At 40.5% G+C, this 18,358-nt stretch overlaps 1 protein-coding gene across 1 annotated transcript in view; it reads right to left on the reverse strand.

The window, feature by feature from the left end:
* The window catches only part of plxna2 (plexin A2), a 157,527-nt gene that overhangs the window by 74,464 nt on the left and 64,705 nt on the right, over positions 1-18,358 (reverse strand). The window contains exon 4 of the mRNA XM_026153903.2: positions 17,147-17,281. Within this exon, the coding sequence (XP_026009688.1) occupies positions 17,147-17,281 (135 nt within the window). The remainder of the gene's footprint in view (positions 1-17,146; positions 17,282-18,358) is intronic.

Below are 18,358 nucleotides of genomic sequence, written 5' to 3' on the forward strand. Positions count from 1 at the left end.
CTTAGTATTAATTCAGCATTCAACAGACCACATACATAATACAGCTGTGCACGCATTGCATTGGATTTCTGCAGGCATCCCCTGGACTGACCGACAACTGTGTGTCTCAAAAGCAAAATGGGGCATTGGGCAATCGGACAGTGGAGGAGGGAGATGGGACTGCCTCCTTATCTTTGTTTATGTGTGTTTGTGAGTGTGTGTTTAGGTATTACAGGCTGGAGGACTAGAGGGAGGAGTCATAGGGGCCTGTGAGGCAGCGGAGAGAGAGCAAGTGTAGAAATAATGGAGTGAGGGAATCGACCAGTGAGGAGGACGAAAAATACAACCAGTCAATACAGCTGGGAGTGTATCAATTATGTATGGCTTCAATTCTCTTTTGGGGTAAAAAGAGGTGGGGAATTGGCTCGTTCCAAAAGCCTGTGTATTTTTCTACTGTTTTTTTGTACCTCAACTGTGGCTTTGCATATATTGTAGATCACTGAAGCTCTCAATGTTAACAGCTTTCATGCCCTCAGCACTGTTAACTTGCACTGAAAAACTAAAAGCATTGACAGAAATCTGATTTTGTGCCTGTTAATAATCTTAGCAAAACACTAGCAAGGGAAAAATATGTTTATTTACTTGTGCATGACTTAACAACTTCACTTGATCACTTGAATCTTAAGCATTGCAAATGATACCAGCATGGCTGTTACTTCTTTCCACGTATCATTTGCACCTTTTTACACAAGATAAAGATGTTAGGACTGATATTGGTGATATTATGTTAAAGTCCCTTGCTCTTTTCCTGACCCTTTACTGTCTTTTTTCACTTATCTTCTCATCTCCTCCCTTATGTTTTTCCCTGCCTTGAACACACTCTTCCACGCTCCAGTGTTCCCTCTCCTTTGCAGCTCCCAGTCGAGGTGGCCTCTTTGCTCAGTAATTCAGTCAGGAGGCTAAAAGGAGGAAATTACATCCATGCTGCCTGACCACTTTGAACTCTCAGCCCCCCTCTACTATGCTTGCTCACTGGCAACTGGTTTAAAGGCCCACACTGACATTTAAGAAATGGGCACAGGGAGCTGTGAAAGCGCCAAAGAATATTTTTGAGTGTGCATGTGTGAGCGTGTGTACTCATGCAAAGACAGATATGACACTGAGAGTGATGACATGAGGAATTAAGTTTTTCTGCATTATATTGTAAATGAAGCCTGTTAATTAGAGGGTTTGCACTTAGAAAGCACATTTTTGACAAACTGTATTCATAAATGGCAACACTAAGCCACTAACCACTAAGAAACAGTGAGTCTTCACTGATACTAACAGTATAGGTTATCTGGAACAGCAGTCAAGTGAAGTAATAATATGATATGAAATTACCAGTGTATTAGAAAAACTTTAGTTAATTCAGGTAAAAAGGTTGATGTGAAAGATTCAGATCAAGTGTACTTAACCTGCAGCTGAGAGGAAAGTAATGCATATATAATAAACGTCTTTCTATGAGTGATACTTACATCAACATTAACAAATGTTTTTTTGTGAATCCTACATTTAATCCTACACTTGCATCTTTCCAGGTCAGCCTTAATGATTAAAAGTCACAATGTCTTTTTGCAAAGCTTCAGCCATTATTAATGCAATTTCTTGCCTTTCACTCTACCTGCTTTGCGTTATTTTTACCCACCTGTCTGGACTGCTCATCTATGTCACATTTATTTTATATTGGTCGCTTCACTGTACCTCTTTGTCTTTCGATCCATCTCTGGCCTGTCTGTCCAAGTCCAACTTGTGTGAGTGCCTCTCAGTAGGGTGCCAGATTGTCAATGCAGCCAGTAATGAGGTGTATGCTTCAGTCAGCATGTGAGGAGTTAATAAGGAAGCAGCAGAGGCCATCACACATCAACAACCATGAGTGTGTCTGTGTATGTGTGTGTGTGCATGTGTGCGCATATGGGGAGGGTGTGAAGGCAACAGAGCCTCCTTGGCACACTTACGGCTGTCTGTCGACCGACGGGGGTATTGATTTGGAGGGGAAAAAGCAGACAGAAATGAATTCTGATCCACAGAGGTACTCCACAGTGCATGTCTGAGTGTGTTAGATTTTGTGTGCGTGTGTGCCTCTGTGTGCAAGAGTGTGTGTGTGTCTATGCGTGCATGCATGTGAGCATGTTTGTTCTCTTTGTCTCAGCATTTCTCCCAGTGTACATGATGTACATACAAATGAAGGGTTTGGTTACACCCCACTGCTCTCTGGGCTGTTGCTTGTGCACAAGGGTAAGCTTCTGTGCATGTGGGTCTGTGTGCGTTTGTACCCAAATTAGGGTGGGAGGCATTGATAACTAGGCTCAGGTGGTAAAGAATAGCAACCCCAGCCAATGTTTGTGTATGCGTGTGTGTGTATAGCTTTGTCGTATAGGTATCTTTATCTAGATGCATGCATGCACATATGGATTGTGTATTTATTTGCATTTGTAAAACGCACGCTAAAACACTCCTCAGCTGGAGTTCATATGTTGAAGTATTATTGAGGCTGGAAGACTTTCTTAGGACCTGTAATAGTGCTTGTGATTGAATTCAATTTGAGTCTATAAGGAAAATACAGACACAAAGGTTTCGGGCGAAAGACGCGTCTGCAGTTGAGTGAAAATCATCAGCTTTGCTTATAAAGAAACTCTGTGGTGCGAAGGAGAAAGAAAGCAGTGAGTGATCTTCGTTGGTGCCTGGGTGTTTTTGTTTGGCAGAAGAGGAAAGAAAGAAAAAAAAAAATCAACATAATGAGACCAAACTGCTTTTGTGTCTCACTCTCTTCGTCTTTCTTCTCTCTCTACCCTCTGTCTCCTTCTCCCTCCCATCCCTCGATTCTTAGACAGCTGCTTCTGTGCAACCAAATTAACTGCTCCCCAGCTGCTTTTGGAAAGTGTGAAATAAATAAACGTTTTGCCTCCGAGGTATAGTGTTTTTGGTTACACATATAAAGTTTAAACAGCTCAGGGTGCCGCCTAAATTCAGTGTGTAAGTAACAAAATTTGCGATTCAATTTAGTTACCAATTTTAGTTGTAGTACTTTTTTTTCCCCTACTCAAAATCCCCTACGACTGCCACTATATGATCTTATCTTTTACCAATATGTGATCTTTGTGGCTACAAATATCCGATTTACAAGTCACCAAAAAGAGTAATATTTCAACAGGCTGTCAGCAGGCATACTGTTTAAATCACTAGTCTTATCTTGCCTGTTCTCTTTCTAATATTTCTCCTCAAATATTGCCTTACAGATAGGGAACCCTTCCCTGCACATTCATCTACTTTCTTTAACAAAATGTATGTCTGCACATGTCTGAGCAGTCAGAGAAATAGTCATCTGTTTTTGTGTATATTAAGATGTGCGTGTTACAGAAAGTTATTTCTTTAATATTTGCTACATAAGTTCTTCTGTGAGGGGTATAATTTACAATTCCCATTTCCAGGCCCACCCATCTAAAGTTCTTCAAGGTGGATTTAAAGATGAATACGAGTAAATAAAAATAGTACACATTTGTAAGTTTTATGTTATATTTACTGATTTTCATGCATATAATGCTGTTCTTCTGTCCAATAATAGTCTGAAATAGGGTACCAGTCTTCTTTTAACATCACAAAACACCCTAACTGTCACACATAAATACACATATCCCAACGTAAACCCACACTGTACAATACTACATCCATCACTGGTGCTCAGGCTGACAGTTTTGTCAAAGTGAGCCGCAGGGGTTAGGAGAATGGCAGTGTGGGATTGAGTTCTCCCATCGGACGCTGTTCTGACAGGAGAGGGGAAAAAAGGAGAAGAGAAAAGGATGAATGAAGGAGGAAAAATTTGAGAATGTGTTACACAACCTTAGCAAACAGAAGGAAAGAAAGAGAAGAAAGGGTTGAGCTGCCATGGCTAACCCATCAAAAAAAAAGACACTCTCCTGCTGTAGCCTGTTTACTAAGACTGGCCTTGTGAAGGACAGACAAAGAGCATATTGCAGGCCTGGCAGCATGGCCACATCACTCAGTAAAAGACACACACACACAAAGGACCTCCTGAGCTACTACGCCAAACTGTGGTAAATTAACTTAACCCAAACAGCAACACATGTACTCATTGACAAATGAATGTAAATGCATTCACATGTGTGCACATACACACTTCTTCACCCCTTACAAAGCAGCTGGCAGTGTTGAAAAAAAAAAAAGGGAAAAAAAAAAAGAGTATCTCCCTTCCTCAAGTAATAAAGCTCAGTCTACAGAGTCAGCCGGAGACCTCTATATAAGCACCTTTAAAACAGTGCAGGGGACAGCCTGCTGTTATCCAGTCATGTGTGGGCTCACTTTCAAAAACCATGTACAATACACTACACTTTGAGAATACTAAGAAAAAAGGCAACCAAGAGATGTTAAAAAAAAAACCAAACAAAAAATGCGAAAAAGCGGGAGTACGCAAGACTTCCAGACATTGCCTTCCCCAATTATAGACCAAACAATGCAACCACATTCACTTTACTCTTTGCCTGGTTCCTGACAAACCCTGTTGTGATTCCTTCAACTGGCACTCCTGTTTCTCCCTGACACTCTCTAGGCTCTAATTAGGCTTGTAAATAATTATTGCAATTAAAGCCTACAATTAGGAGGACTGAAGCACTGCCATTAGTTTCACAATAAATGTCATGAGCATTCTGCATAGGCGCAGGGAGGAAACAGACAAATGCTGTGCCATTATAGAGGCAGTCAGACAGTGAGAGTGAAAGAGACAGAAAGGGTGGGGGGGGGGGGGGGGGGTTGTATGAAGACAGTTGACATACTCACAGCTCTTAATTACAGAGCTGATTATTCTGGCAGGATTGGTGCTGGACTGTTACTTTAGCTCACATTCTCCAAAGTGACAAAGTGTGCAGGCACATATGCACTCATGAGTTAAAAAACAAAAATCCCCAGACACAAATTCAAAAAGGTGGATCCTCTGAAATGGAAGCACAGTGAGACAAAAATAAACAGAAACAACAAAGAAACAGAAGCAACTTAGGACTGAAATAGGAGGTTAATCAGAGATAAACAGTATTTTTATAAATGATAAGGGGCTTTCAACAAGCTCAAGAATAAGTGTGCTACTCAAGGTTACCTTTAGTGAGGACTTTCTGCCTTCGACTGGCCTCATCTTTTGAATGTTTATTTCTAAATATTTGTAATTAGCTTCCTTTGTAAAACACTAATTTACTCTCCTCCTCAAATATGTGTTTGTCTGTTTGAAAAATTTTGCAAGATTTCCTCACAATCAGCACCAAAGTGTAAGTACAGATTCTACACATAGAGAACAGGTTCAACAGATTTTTTAAAAAACGTTTTGGTCTGGGCTATTATGGAAGCAGCAGTTGACTGCAGAGAAGCAGAAGCAGAGATGTCAGAGTCTCTAAGGATGAGGTACCCTTATTACCTCATATTATGTTACAGGGCCAGTGAATGTCGCCAGCAGAGGAGTTGGGGTGGGAGACAGCCACGAGGTTTAAACTGGCACTGAGAGATGTGCAGACATGCATGATCACAAAGCAATACACAGCCCTGACATAGGTATGCACATGTGTCTAGAAATGTACTCATTTGCAGAGCATTTCGCCTATTTCACCTTAAACAGAGATCAAGCTACACGGTACTGTATATTTCTTTATACTGACCTCCACTGACACAGCAGGAGCTAAGATGTGAGGGTGGGAGAGGGGAAAATGAGAGGGAGTGCAGGCTGGGGTGCACTGGTGTGCTTCTATTAATTAACAGCTTGATGGGGGCTGACAGGACGTGTGCTGCTATCAAATAATGAGGTTAGGATTGGCCAATGGTTCCAGGGCACAAAACCTGATTAACACTAATCCTAGCTTAAGTCAATTAACAATGCCTGCTCAGGGACTAATGCAAATGAGGGGCCTTTTGTTAGGTGAGCTAGTGCAAACGGAGAAAACATGGCTTGACATTCAGACGTGTAAAACATCTCTAGATCATAGTAAAAAGGGTGACAAACATAAAAAGTCATAATGAGAAAGAAATAGCTGACTTATGTAACGGTGTCTCTAGAGCAGGGTGATATGATCAAAAATATTTATCACAATATACATTAGAAAATTTGCGATAACGACATAACTGACTGTATAACTGACACTAGACAAAATACTTTACAACTCCACAACTTTATTAGTGCAAAAAAACCCCCCAAAAACCATCAATGTATTTTCACTTAAACAAGCAGCTGTTTTTTATGTGCATTAAAGTTATATAAAAATTTTACGGTGCAAATGCAAATTCCTTGCTGACAGTTTAACCAAAAGGCATTTCCAGTGGAAATTGGCCGACATATCCTCAGCATAACCATGTATAATACCCACAAAACTTAAAAACAGGTTATACACACACAATGCGGAAATATTAATCAAGTGGTGCGGCTTCGTAGCTTAGTAAAGTCGTACTAAACCATTTGACAGATTTTCGAGCGCCGTGTACGACATAAAATCGTTTCGAGGTCAGTAAACACAACCAGAATTCATACATAAGGCGCACGGGATTATAAGGGGCACTGTCGATTTTCAGAAAAATCAGAGGACTGATTTTAAGTGTGCCTTATTCTCCAAAAAACACGATGATAATAACGACGGCCCGCTAGCATGCTCTACCAAAAATAGTGCTTTGTTGTGTAGCTGACGGACGAAAGCTAAACCAGTTCCACACCACTGAAGTTGCAGCATTTTTACAAACCAATTCTGGTTCATCCATTTCATTCAACGATCCGCTTTCGCCCTTCTCATTCTCTGTCGCCGCCATGCTTTTTCCGCCATGTTTGCATGAAAACAAAGGCACTGTGCGTGCGCGTTTTACCCATATTCTATTGCGATATTTCATTTTCTTATCGTTGCCCAACATTATACCGGTATGACCGTGAACGGTGTGATATGGCCCAGCCCTAGACGTCTCTTCAGTCTGATGCAGTCAGTCAACCCTTAGACCTCATACAAGCTTTGACCAAAAAATTTAAAAACATTGCATACAGATTAAACAATAAAAGAAACGTCTATTAAACCAAACATGTGAATGTGTGTCAACACGCATGCATGTAACGTTTAGAAAAGGGGAAATGAAATAAGGGAACATCAAATATTCTTTGAAAAGGTAGTTTAAGCCAAAACACTTTCTTTTTACTTGCAGTGTCATGAAGATAACAAATCATCACATGTACTTATCTATTTCAATAGTAGCTTAAATTAAAAATTTCCACTTGACTCAGCACTGTCTGGTCAACCATCATGCCTGGTCTGTTCTATGTGCTGCAGGCACTGCTGAAACTATGTCTAAATTGGTCCCAAGTATCTTTTTCTCCATTAGGTTCTGTAATATTAAAGTTCACATCAGTCAACATATAGGCAGATCCCAATATAGAGCCCAATACAGCTATGTGCCAGTCAGGCTCCAATTAAATGACTTAATTGGTTTTTACAGTCTCGATCACAGGATAGCAGGTGAAAATCAGCCTGGTTTACAGTGACACTCAGTAATTATGATTAATGTGCAAACTAATGCACATGATAAATAATAAACGTGCAAGAAAGGTAGCGAAAGTGCTAATTTAAGGCAGCTATAACTAAATCTAATAACTTGTGGTCAGATTATTTTAAAAGGAAACGAAATCAACACATGCATGCAACAGACACATATATGGATACACAACAAAGCTTCTGATCGAGGGAGTTTGACAAGTGGAGAGACAGTGTTGAAACTAGTTTCTTCAGAATGAAAAGCTAAATGGCATCATCAATAACATTGGATGTCTGTATTGACAGGGGAATTTATCCTAATTTGTCCAGGTGTCAATATCAAGTGAAGCTGTCAGGGAAGCAGCTAAGAATCTAAGCTCAAGCTTCTAAGCTACAGCTCCAGGCCCCTGTTCAAACCATGGAGCACCTGGGTAAGTAAGCAGTCATGCGATTAATTTGCTGGCCCTCACTCCAATGGCTGCCAAACTGACCCCGCTGTTGTGCTTACATCCCAGATAAAACATGGTGGCCAATCCATCAAGGCCAGTGTCTGTTGTCTAACTGACAGCACGACGTCCCAGAGATGTCTGGTGAAAAACAGACACCTGTAAGCTAAATCCTCCCTCATCATCCTTAAGGGTGTGATCAAATGTAGATATGTAGTCTATATGATGGCCCATGAGATGACAGTTTACAAACCATTTGTTCATGCCCATCTTTTTCATTGTTGTCAAACATATAAAGGACCTGTTGTTTTTTGTCAGTTGTTTATAGAAAACAGTCCTCATTTAATCTCAGTTGAAGTCAAGTTAGGTACAATAGATCCTAAAAAAACCCAACTTATATTCATGCAGCTCAATAGCCAGTTACATACAACTTGGGAATTAGGCAACATTCAGGAACATTTGAGGGAAATCTATTCTTACAGTCTGTGGGATTTGGAAATGAGTTGCACATTCAGGGGTAGCAGAGGAAAATATTCAGCATTCTGCTTTCTGAAAGTGAACTGTGTTCAAATGGGACTGAGGAAAGACTCGGGGAGTGAGATGGCTGCAGAACTTTATAGCAATGATAACTGAATTCAGCATAACAGCAGATTTATATTCCCAAAAGCAACTTCATCATTGTCCTCTGTGCTGTAATGGTATACGGTTAAGTTATTGGGACTCTTTATCTGAAAGTCATAGATAGACAGATTGGTGAGGGGGAAAAAAACAATTTAAGGTCAAGAGTCAAACGCCTGAATCATCTTCGTGCAGCTGTGTGCTAGCTAGACTGCCCTGGGGCAAACACGGGGTCAAGGGACCATGTGCAAGGCAGCACTTGCTGAGGTAGATGCCAGAATCCCTTTTTGTTACCCCCTCCTGACAAAATGAGAAGGGAGAAAGATGGTGTGGAAAGAAGCTCAGTAAAGTGCTAATATCTCATGTTGCTTTTGGTCTGTATTAATTTTTTGGTTTGAACTTTTGCTTCCTGACGAGAACATTTGGGGAAACATACAAACACACACCCACTCACTCTCACCAAGTCACGAAAAACAAAAAAACCCAACAGGAAAGTCCAGATATGTACCTAAATGATAATGCTGGTTTATTTCAAGATTTATTATCGAATGCGCTCTTTGTACTCACCACCTGTGTTGTAGAGACTTAGGGAAACAAAGAGCGTGTTGAGCTGGGCTAGAAGCATTCGCTGCCGTGTTTCATAATTTTTTTTTTCATGAATAATTTTTAATAAATGTGTTTGAGTCTGCAAAAAGCGAGACAACAAATCTAGGAAACAAAAGGCTTTCTGGCAAAATCGCTGCTAGTCGCTTTCTCTAAATTTGCAGAAGCTAGATCTATAGTAGAGCAAACGCGGATTGCTTGTTATTAGCTACAATGTGTTCCATGTCACACGTGTGTGCTACATGCACCGAAGTCTTCTTTAATAATGAGCCAGTAGCATGTCAGCTAATCTCAGCTTGGATGAGAAGTGAATGAATCCTATTTACTCCTGTCGTTATAACCACTGAACCCATTTCCACCTAATCTAACCACACCAGCCAAACAAAGGTTCAAGGGAAGTAGGGGAAACAGAAAAATCTAGGGGGGAGGAAATGGGGGAGGTTGGTGTTAGAACAGGTTGCGAGCAGACCTCCTACAAAAAAAAAGGTTTAAAAAAAGAAAGAATTCATGCATGGATTTCAAATTTCACAGCTGAGTACCTGGAGGAAATTGCCAGGCCTGGAAAAGAGGTCTTCTTTTCTTTTTGATAATCTGTGAGCTGTAATGTTGCTGTTCCATATATGAAGCTGGCTAAGGGAGGAAGGATGGAATACAAGGATTGGAGGCTGAGGGGGTTTAATGTTTGCTAAAGAGCCAAGAGTGTATTGGAGAGTGACAGCAGCACATGGCTGAACGCCTCTATAGGGGGAGGACTGTGTGTCTGTCCATGAAAGACGAGTCTGTTTTACAAGCCAGCTCAGTATCCCTCAGTTGGTCATGCTAGCAGGAATTTCACACTTATCCTTATAAAGAGCTAGCAATTAGAGGGACACTATTTCACTGGAAACACTAAGTCTTTTAAGGTCTATTATGCACCATTGTACACCATAGCCATAAAACATTACAAAAACCATTGAGCTCCATTACAAAGTCAACACCTGCCTCCTTTCTTGGGATTAATTACAGCAAGATAAAAAAGTAACCACTTCAGTTTTTTGTGTGAGGATTTCTCTGAGTTTCCTTTTTTTTAAAAAAAAAAAAAACGGTATTTTCAAAAACCTTTCAGACAGAACTAAAGCCACGCCACAGGTATCACTTCAAAACCCTTTCAGATGATAAATCTTGATTATTCCCCATGAATAATACATTATAGCCTGGCTGCTGACCAAAGCAACTGAAATAATACAGTCACTGATTCTCAACCATGTGTGATGAGTGCTTGCCCCGAGTGCCAACAGACAGAGCAGCACAAAACACCACAAAAGACATGAAAGGGAGTCATACAAATGTTGATAATCTAGGCCCTATAAGACCCCATCAGTACTGGAGTAGCTGTCACCATTTATCCCAGTATGCTGCATTCTGTTGATAAACTAACAACAAAAAGAAACAAAGGCTGCTTCGGGTCTTCTGTGGGCCACAGTGGCATGTGTGCTTGAATGTTCTCCCATATGTCTAAACTCCTCAAAAGCAGCACACTACACAAAAACTACACACGTACATACTCAAACACAAACCTGCCCTCTGTGGTTAAAAAAAAAAGAAAAAAAAGAAAGGGGTGTGTTTGCATTCTCAAGAAAAAGCCTGATAAAAGAAACTCTGGAAGTATACTGGAAAAAAGGAGACGTTAGTAATGACAGAAAGACAGAAAAGCTCTTTCCACACATATACTGAAGCCTTGAACCTTTCTAGACATCACCCACAGGAGGTGCACGTTAGAATGCAAATGAATCAGTTGAATCAGGCATAAAAGGGTCTTTACCCTGTCGGCTCCCCAGTACAAAGTCCATATGATATCTGGCTGAACCATGTGAGAACTCCAGAGAGTATTTAACTTTCTGGAGATTCTCTCATGTGCCCTGCCACCTGCATGCTTTGCCCAGGTGCCACCCCTGATGAAAACCAGGCAGAATGTCTGCAGTAATGAAAATGCATCTTACATGAAGCGCTACATGCGATGCTGAATGGCAGCCAAATCTCTTGATAATGTCCACAGTTTGTCTATCATCAAAAATCCATAAGTAATTTTTTTTTTTACTTAAAAGCCAACAAAGTGACCACCTTACACATGTTTAAGTCTCTATACACTGGCTTCCAATATGTTTAATAATTCATTTAAGATTTTAATAAGCCACCATATATTGTACTGCATGCTAGCCATAGAATCCTAGGCAGAGGATCTTTTATCTGTTGTAAAGGTGAAAACAAGAGGGGACAGTGTTTCATGGTCTGAGCTCCATTGCAGCTCTTCTGGAATGAAGATATTAGGTCAGCTAAGCCATTGTGCTGCCTCATTAAATAATAATAAAAATATGAATAATAATAACAATAACAACAACTATGAGGATTAGCCAGATGGCAGATACTGAATTTCCAAAACCAGTGGCTTAGCTCTACTGCAGCTGCCATTCATACTGTACATGAATACTTTATCAATCTAATTGCAGAATCTGGAGAGACTGTTATAATACTGGAGTATTTTTTGATGCATGTAAAGTGGCTGCTAGTATTAATATTAAAGAATAACCTTTGAAGATAATACGTGGTGCATAACCATGTGTGCTTTGTAAATGTAGAGGAAGATGTGGTACTCACTTCGAAGCCTAACGCTTTTGATACAATTTATGCAGAGGTGCTGCAGGAATGTAAGACATATGACGCATCGAGACAGAAAAGACTGTCTAGGCAGCAGCTCACTCGAATCTCCCAAAACAGCAATGACAGCAGAAACCCCAAATTTTTGGATTATTGGTATAAATATAGAAACAGTTGCGCAGACAATTCGCATAACATGACTCAAACATGTGATCTGGCAGAAATCCATACAACGGATCTGCCGAATCACGGGATACACAAGGACATTTGTAATGCACAAACTTCAAAGTCAGTCCTAATAAAATTAAACGATTTTATTTGATTAAACCAGCATGTCTTGTGATTATTCAAAAGAGGCACCATAGTGCATATACACAGATAAATCTTGAGATGAAAACCTGCTGTTATGTATTTCAGGACTGTCAGTAATGATACAATACCCCTACAGGAGGGCAAACACACACACACACACACACACACACACACACACACACACACACACACACACACACACTGCTCAGGGAGTAGAGAAAGCCAGTGAGCCAGGTCTTTTCATCAGTTCCACTGCACTGCCTCGCATTGGGCCAATCTCACCACATCATTAATATGGTGAATGCTATTGTCATTGCATCTACAAAACAAAAGCACAGTTTAACATGGCAGGACGATGGATCAAATATGAAAAAGGGAGTTATTAAATATGTTTGGAGGTGAGTCAGTGATGGTGTCTTGTGTGAGAATGTGAGAAAGAAACAAATGAAACAAGAGAAAAGAAAAAGTTTGCTAAAATATTACACGAGGAAGGTTGTGTGCAAGTCAGACTGAAGATTCACATGCAATAGGCTATAGGTAATGAAGTCTCCATCAGCCTTATGGACTTGCCATTACAATATTGAGAGATTGGTGTTTTCATGTATGTGCAGTTCCAGTGTTTTTATAACAGTGTACACATGATAAGGAGAACCAGTGCATTGTGACTAAATGTATGTAAATGAATACTAAGGGAAGCATGTGTTTTGTTTGTGTGACTGTGTGTGCATCCCCGTGGGTGCCTGTCTGCATGTTTGTATTCACAGAGGCGTTGCACATCCCACAATTCTTAGCCACAACACAGTGTTGTGTGTGAGGGTGTGAGGACAGGAGAGAGAGAGAATTCTGGAGCATGGCCTTGCTGAGCAAATTTTACTCTTGCTCTCCCAATTTCTGTCCGTCTCCCCCTTAATGTCTGTCTCTCTCTTGCTCTCTCTGTTCCCTCTATTTCCCACTGTGCCAAACACAGAGGACTTCTTTGTTATTCAGAGTAGGAAATGCAACTGGAGCCAAATCTGCCTTGGTTTCCGTTTGATATCATCCCTCCTTTGTTCCTGCCGTCTCCCATCGCCATGTGCTTGGCCTTAGATGGCATTAGTCAGACACATGGGAACAAGTAGAGCTTAGACAAGATATAGCTCGTGATGTCCTGGATGTGTGACTACAAGTGTAGCTCGAGGTGATATTTAAGCTTATGATGAGATAAAGGTCAAACTGGGCAAGACAAAATACATGCAAATTTGAATTCCAGGCATACTCCGGAAAACTCAAAAATATATTTGGATCACAGCTTTGCAAGAAAGGTCTTCATACGAAAAAATATGTTGTTTTACCTAACATACCAAAAAAATGAGGATAATTTTGAGCACAGTACACTGCTGTGAAAAATGAGCTCATGGCTAAGCTGATACCAGTCTATGCATTCAGCTGGTATTTCCCATATAAGACATGCCACTCAAGCTGCTTTAGCCTGTCCAGAGTTGCTGCACACCTGCAAGCTGCTTTGCAACCCACTTTCAAAAAAACTCCTTTACATGGTATATGACTTAATGGTCATATTTATTGTCATTGGTATCAGCTCTGTTCTTGTTGCTGATCTCAGTGTTTTTTTACTTTCCATATATGCACAAGGATGAGTGGGGATGTCCTAGAACAAGCAAATACCAAAATGCAACCAAATATATATTACTGCAGATGAACATAACGTTCCTTTGCCACTGATTGAACTGTTTCCAACTGAAAGGGCCATATGGGTCACATGCACAACCTCTCTACAGACACTGTCAGATATGGTAAATGGCCTGTATTTGTATAGCGCTTTACTAGTCCCTAAGGACCCCAAAGCGCTTTACACATCCAGTCATCCACACATTCACACACTGGTGATGGCAAGTTACATTGTAGCCACAGCCACCCTGGGGCGCACTGACAGAGGCGAGGCTGCCGGACACTGGCGCCACCGGGCCCGTGGGCCACCACCAGTGGGCAACGGGTGAAGTGTCTTACCCAAGGACACAATGACTGAGACTGTCCAAGCCGGAGCTCGGCAACCTTCTGATTACAAGGCGAACTCCCAACTCTTGAGCCACGATATGACTATCAGGAGGTGTCTTTCAACATGCATGCCAACATCCCTGAAGCAATTGAGCATGTTTCAGTATGTGTGTGCGTGTCTGTCTCCTTCGATCCTCCCTAACCCCTAGAGAGGAAGACAGAAGAATCCCTACACTGAATACTAATAATATTCACCACGATCACCTCTCATTCAGATGACTAGCAGTTATGAGCTCAACATCAAAAGCTTCTTTCATCTGCAGAATAAGTGAGAATAAAGGATTTAGTAAATATGGGAAAGAGACTTTAGAATCAGTGCAAACTCTTCTTTACTTGCTCAGTCCATTGCTTCAGAGTCATCAGTTCATTGTCCAATACCTGCATCTTATGTTTATGCATGAAATTTTTATATTTCATTTAATATCAATATACATGTTTTGTTTATATATACATATCTATGCAAACCTCCTCCAAACATAGAGATGTACAGTTATATCTTTTGATTAATATACTATATAAATACTTATAAAGAGGCTTGATAAACTGTATTATTGTGGGGTCTTTACCTAAGAATATAAAGCGCTTTTGAGGCGACTGCTGCTGTGATGTAGCGCTATATAAATAAAACTGAATTGAACTGAACTTAAATAGTATAATTTGGCCTTCAATGTACATTTAGATCCATAATTATTTTGACAATAATTGTAATTTTCACTCTGGATTTTAAATCAAACTGCCAATATTGGACTGAACTGAAGACTTGAAGCTTTAATTCAAGGGGTTTAACATGAGGACTGCATTAACCTTTAGTAATTATCAAAAATTTTATATATGGTCCTAATTTTCAGAGGCCTGCATATAATTGGACATGATTGGCCGTTTCCCTTAATATATCATGAGAAATTAACCAGATAAAAGACCTGGAGTCCTAAACACTGAACTTGCATTTGGTAGCTCTTCACAAGAAATCTCAGCACAAGCTGTCAATTCAACTGTACAACATCACCATTAGTATGAAAAAACAAAAGAAACCCTAAAGAAATAGCACAAACTTTAGGAAGGGCCAAATCAACACACTGGTACATTCTGAAAAAGAGAGAAGGCAGAGCAACACCAAAAAAAGCATGTAAAATGACTAAAGTTTTCCCTTTAAATACATGAAATAAAGACAAACTTGTACCAGGATGATGGTAGGAGAGTATTTAAAAAAGGTTAAAATTAAAGAACAGCTCACGATCCATAACGTAGTCTGTCAAACATAGTGGAGGCAGTGTTATGGCATGGGCATGTACGGCTGCCAGTGGAACCAGGAGACTAGTGTTTACTGATGATGTGACTGCTGATAGAAGTAGCAGGATAAATCCTGAAGTGTACAGGGCTATATTCTGAGCTCATATTCAGCTTAATACCGCAAAACTGATCAGACAGTGCAAATGGATGATGAGCCAAAGCATATTGCAAAAGCTACCCAAGAGTTTATCAAGGGAAAGAAACTGGATATTCTTCAGTGAAGGCATAACAGCACAACATTTGATGATCTGCATGGCTTCTAGAATTTAGGCAGCCACTGATTGCAAAAGATTTTCATTCAAAATATTTCTATTTAAAATAATGTTAGCTGTCTAATTAAATTTGGGGCTCTTAAATTGAGGGACTATGTATTGTTGTAATTCCTAAATAGTTATTGCAGCACTTGTTAAACTCCTTAACTCCTTAAATTAAAGCTTAAAGCCGGCACTCCAGTCACATCTTGATTGCTTTTAGAATCCAGAATGGTAGTGTGCAGAGGCAAAATTGTGAAAACTGTGTAAATGTCTGAATATTTGTGGCGATGACTTTAGCAAGCTTTAGCAAAAAAAGATAAACTAGAATTATAATCTTGGAATATTTTTTGCTCAAAGTACTGAGCTGTTACTGGTGAAGTGATCCGACTTTGGCTTTATTGTTATTCTCACATCAGGTAGGCAGCTAGAACTGTGCAACTTTTCAAGTGTTTGTTTTTATATATATATAAAAAAAAAAAGAAAGTGTAAGTCATGTGCTGAAGGATAAAAAAATAACGTAGTACTACATTTACGGCTCCGTTTTCCCGTCTCTGAATTGGACATCATTTCAAAATTACTCTTTTACACGTTATCCATCCACCATGGATTCAACCCATAAGCTAAAGCTGGGTGTGTTAAAAGAAGAGATAAGAGGAGAGGATGGCAATCTATCACCTCACACTGACAGCCTTGCACGTTGTCTCTCTCTAGGGCTGCTACGCTGCCACGCTCCCCTGCAGCTGCTCCTCTCCTCTTCTCCTCCTGTTGTCATCTCTTTTCCAAGACACCATGTTTTCCCCTCCTTTGCATCTCCTCCCTTCTACTCTGCCCTTGTGTCCCCTTTTACCCTTGTGTCCTCGCACTTCTTCTACCTGTTTAGTATGTCAGTTGCATTGATGGTTATCAGCTGCTGCCCACCCAGACTGCAGTGCTGTGTCACTTCATTAGAAGTGTGAAAAGATGACCTTGCACTCTGTCTCCATTTTTTTTTCCTTTACTCCTAAGTCGTACACTCCTCCAGCTGTCCCTTTTCCATCATCACTCTTTCTCCCATGCTTCAAGCAGCCAGTCAACCTGCCAGTCTCTGCCCTTCTTCTCCTTCATCCACTCTCATTGTACCTTATCTTTTCCTCGTCTGTCTATTTCGTTTTCCCTGCCCTCATTGTTCTCCTTCATTATCAAATGCTGTCACAATGTCCCCTGCTGTGCCACCCTGGTTATTTATAGCTAACAGTAGGTGGTGGATTGCTGATGTTGAGAGGTGGGCCATCTTGCGCCCTGCTGGAGCTCACACATTCGCACAATATTCCTGACATTTCGAACATATGCATACAGAGACAAAGGCACATTAAAACCATCTCTTCTTATGTATGGACACTTGCGTCACATATTTTCAAGCATGCAGCTTTCAAATACCTACCTGTCTCTCAGACATGACGTAGAGGTAGTTGCGGTCAAGAGAGAAGGCCATATCCCTGAGGACAGGGCTCCCATCCTTGATAACCGAGATCGTTTCATACTGAACACCACCGTGAGGAGGCCCATCAACACGAATCTGACAAAAAACAGAACACAAACAGGTCAGATTTAGCTATTTATACCTCAGTGACAGCAGGAATAGTAAAACCAGATAAAAATGATTGACAGGAATGACAAACATGATTCATTTTTTTTGTTTTTGTTTTGAAAAACACTGAAATTATTTAGCTACTTGAAGTTTCAGTTGGAGGTGGAGATTCTCCTTGAGGATCGCTTCCACTAGAAAGAATGAATATGAATATGACATAAAAGCTTTTTTTATAATTGCCAACAACTGTGCAACAAACCATAATATTTTCATAGTATGAGGTAATGTAAGTCCTCTATAAGTTCCTTGTAAGACGGGGTTATAAAAACTGTGCGGAATTATTTGTGGATATTATTAGACCTTTGTGAAACTTGAGCTGTGTTTTGGTTTTCTCTTTCCCTCAGTGAATGATGTATTTGCTCAGGAAAGCTTTGAACTTGAAGCCAAGACCAACGTACTGCAAAAGCAATGGAAAAGAATTTAAATGACTTATATTAGGCATCTGACCCAAATGGGCCAGTGCTAGCCTTCGTCATTCATTAGATCCCCTTGGCCAGACATAAACAGAACAGCAAATCTTGAGGAGCAGCATGGGTTGTCTAAACTTGAGTGGGGGTTTTCTGACGTTTCTGTGATGTCACATGTCACTAGGCCCTCCTCCAACCATGAAAGCTGATGGCTTTATCATCTGTCCATCCTTGCATGCCTCCATCCACCCAAATATTCATCTGTTTATTCAAACAATGACAGCACCAAAGAGCTGTCAGGCTCACAGAGGGGAAAGTCAAGGTCATATGTCTGTCAAAACAAGATCTACAGCGAAAGGGGGGGGTGGGGGGGGGGTGAGAAAACGAGTGCACGCACAAACTGTTGTGTACGAATGTGTGAGCAAGACCATGTGTCAAACTGCTGGATGATCAAGTAAGAGAAATGTGATTTAAGTTCACACAAAATCCCTGGAGCTCTGCCTTCAAAGCTTGAGGGTTAGTTGGGTACACGACAGCAGGCACCACAGTTAAGGAACAAAGCTCAAAGTGGTTAAGCCTTCCATGGCTGACCTACATC

This window comes from Astatotilapia calliptera, chromosome 20 (genome assembly GCF_964374335.1).
Source record: "Astatotilapia calliptera chromosome 20, fAstCal68.1, whole genome shotgun sequence".
Lineage (NCBI taxonomy): Eukaryota > Metazoa > Chordata > Actinopteri > Cichliformes > Cichlidae > Astatotilapia > Astatotilapia calliptera.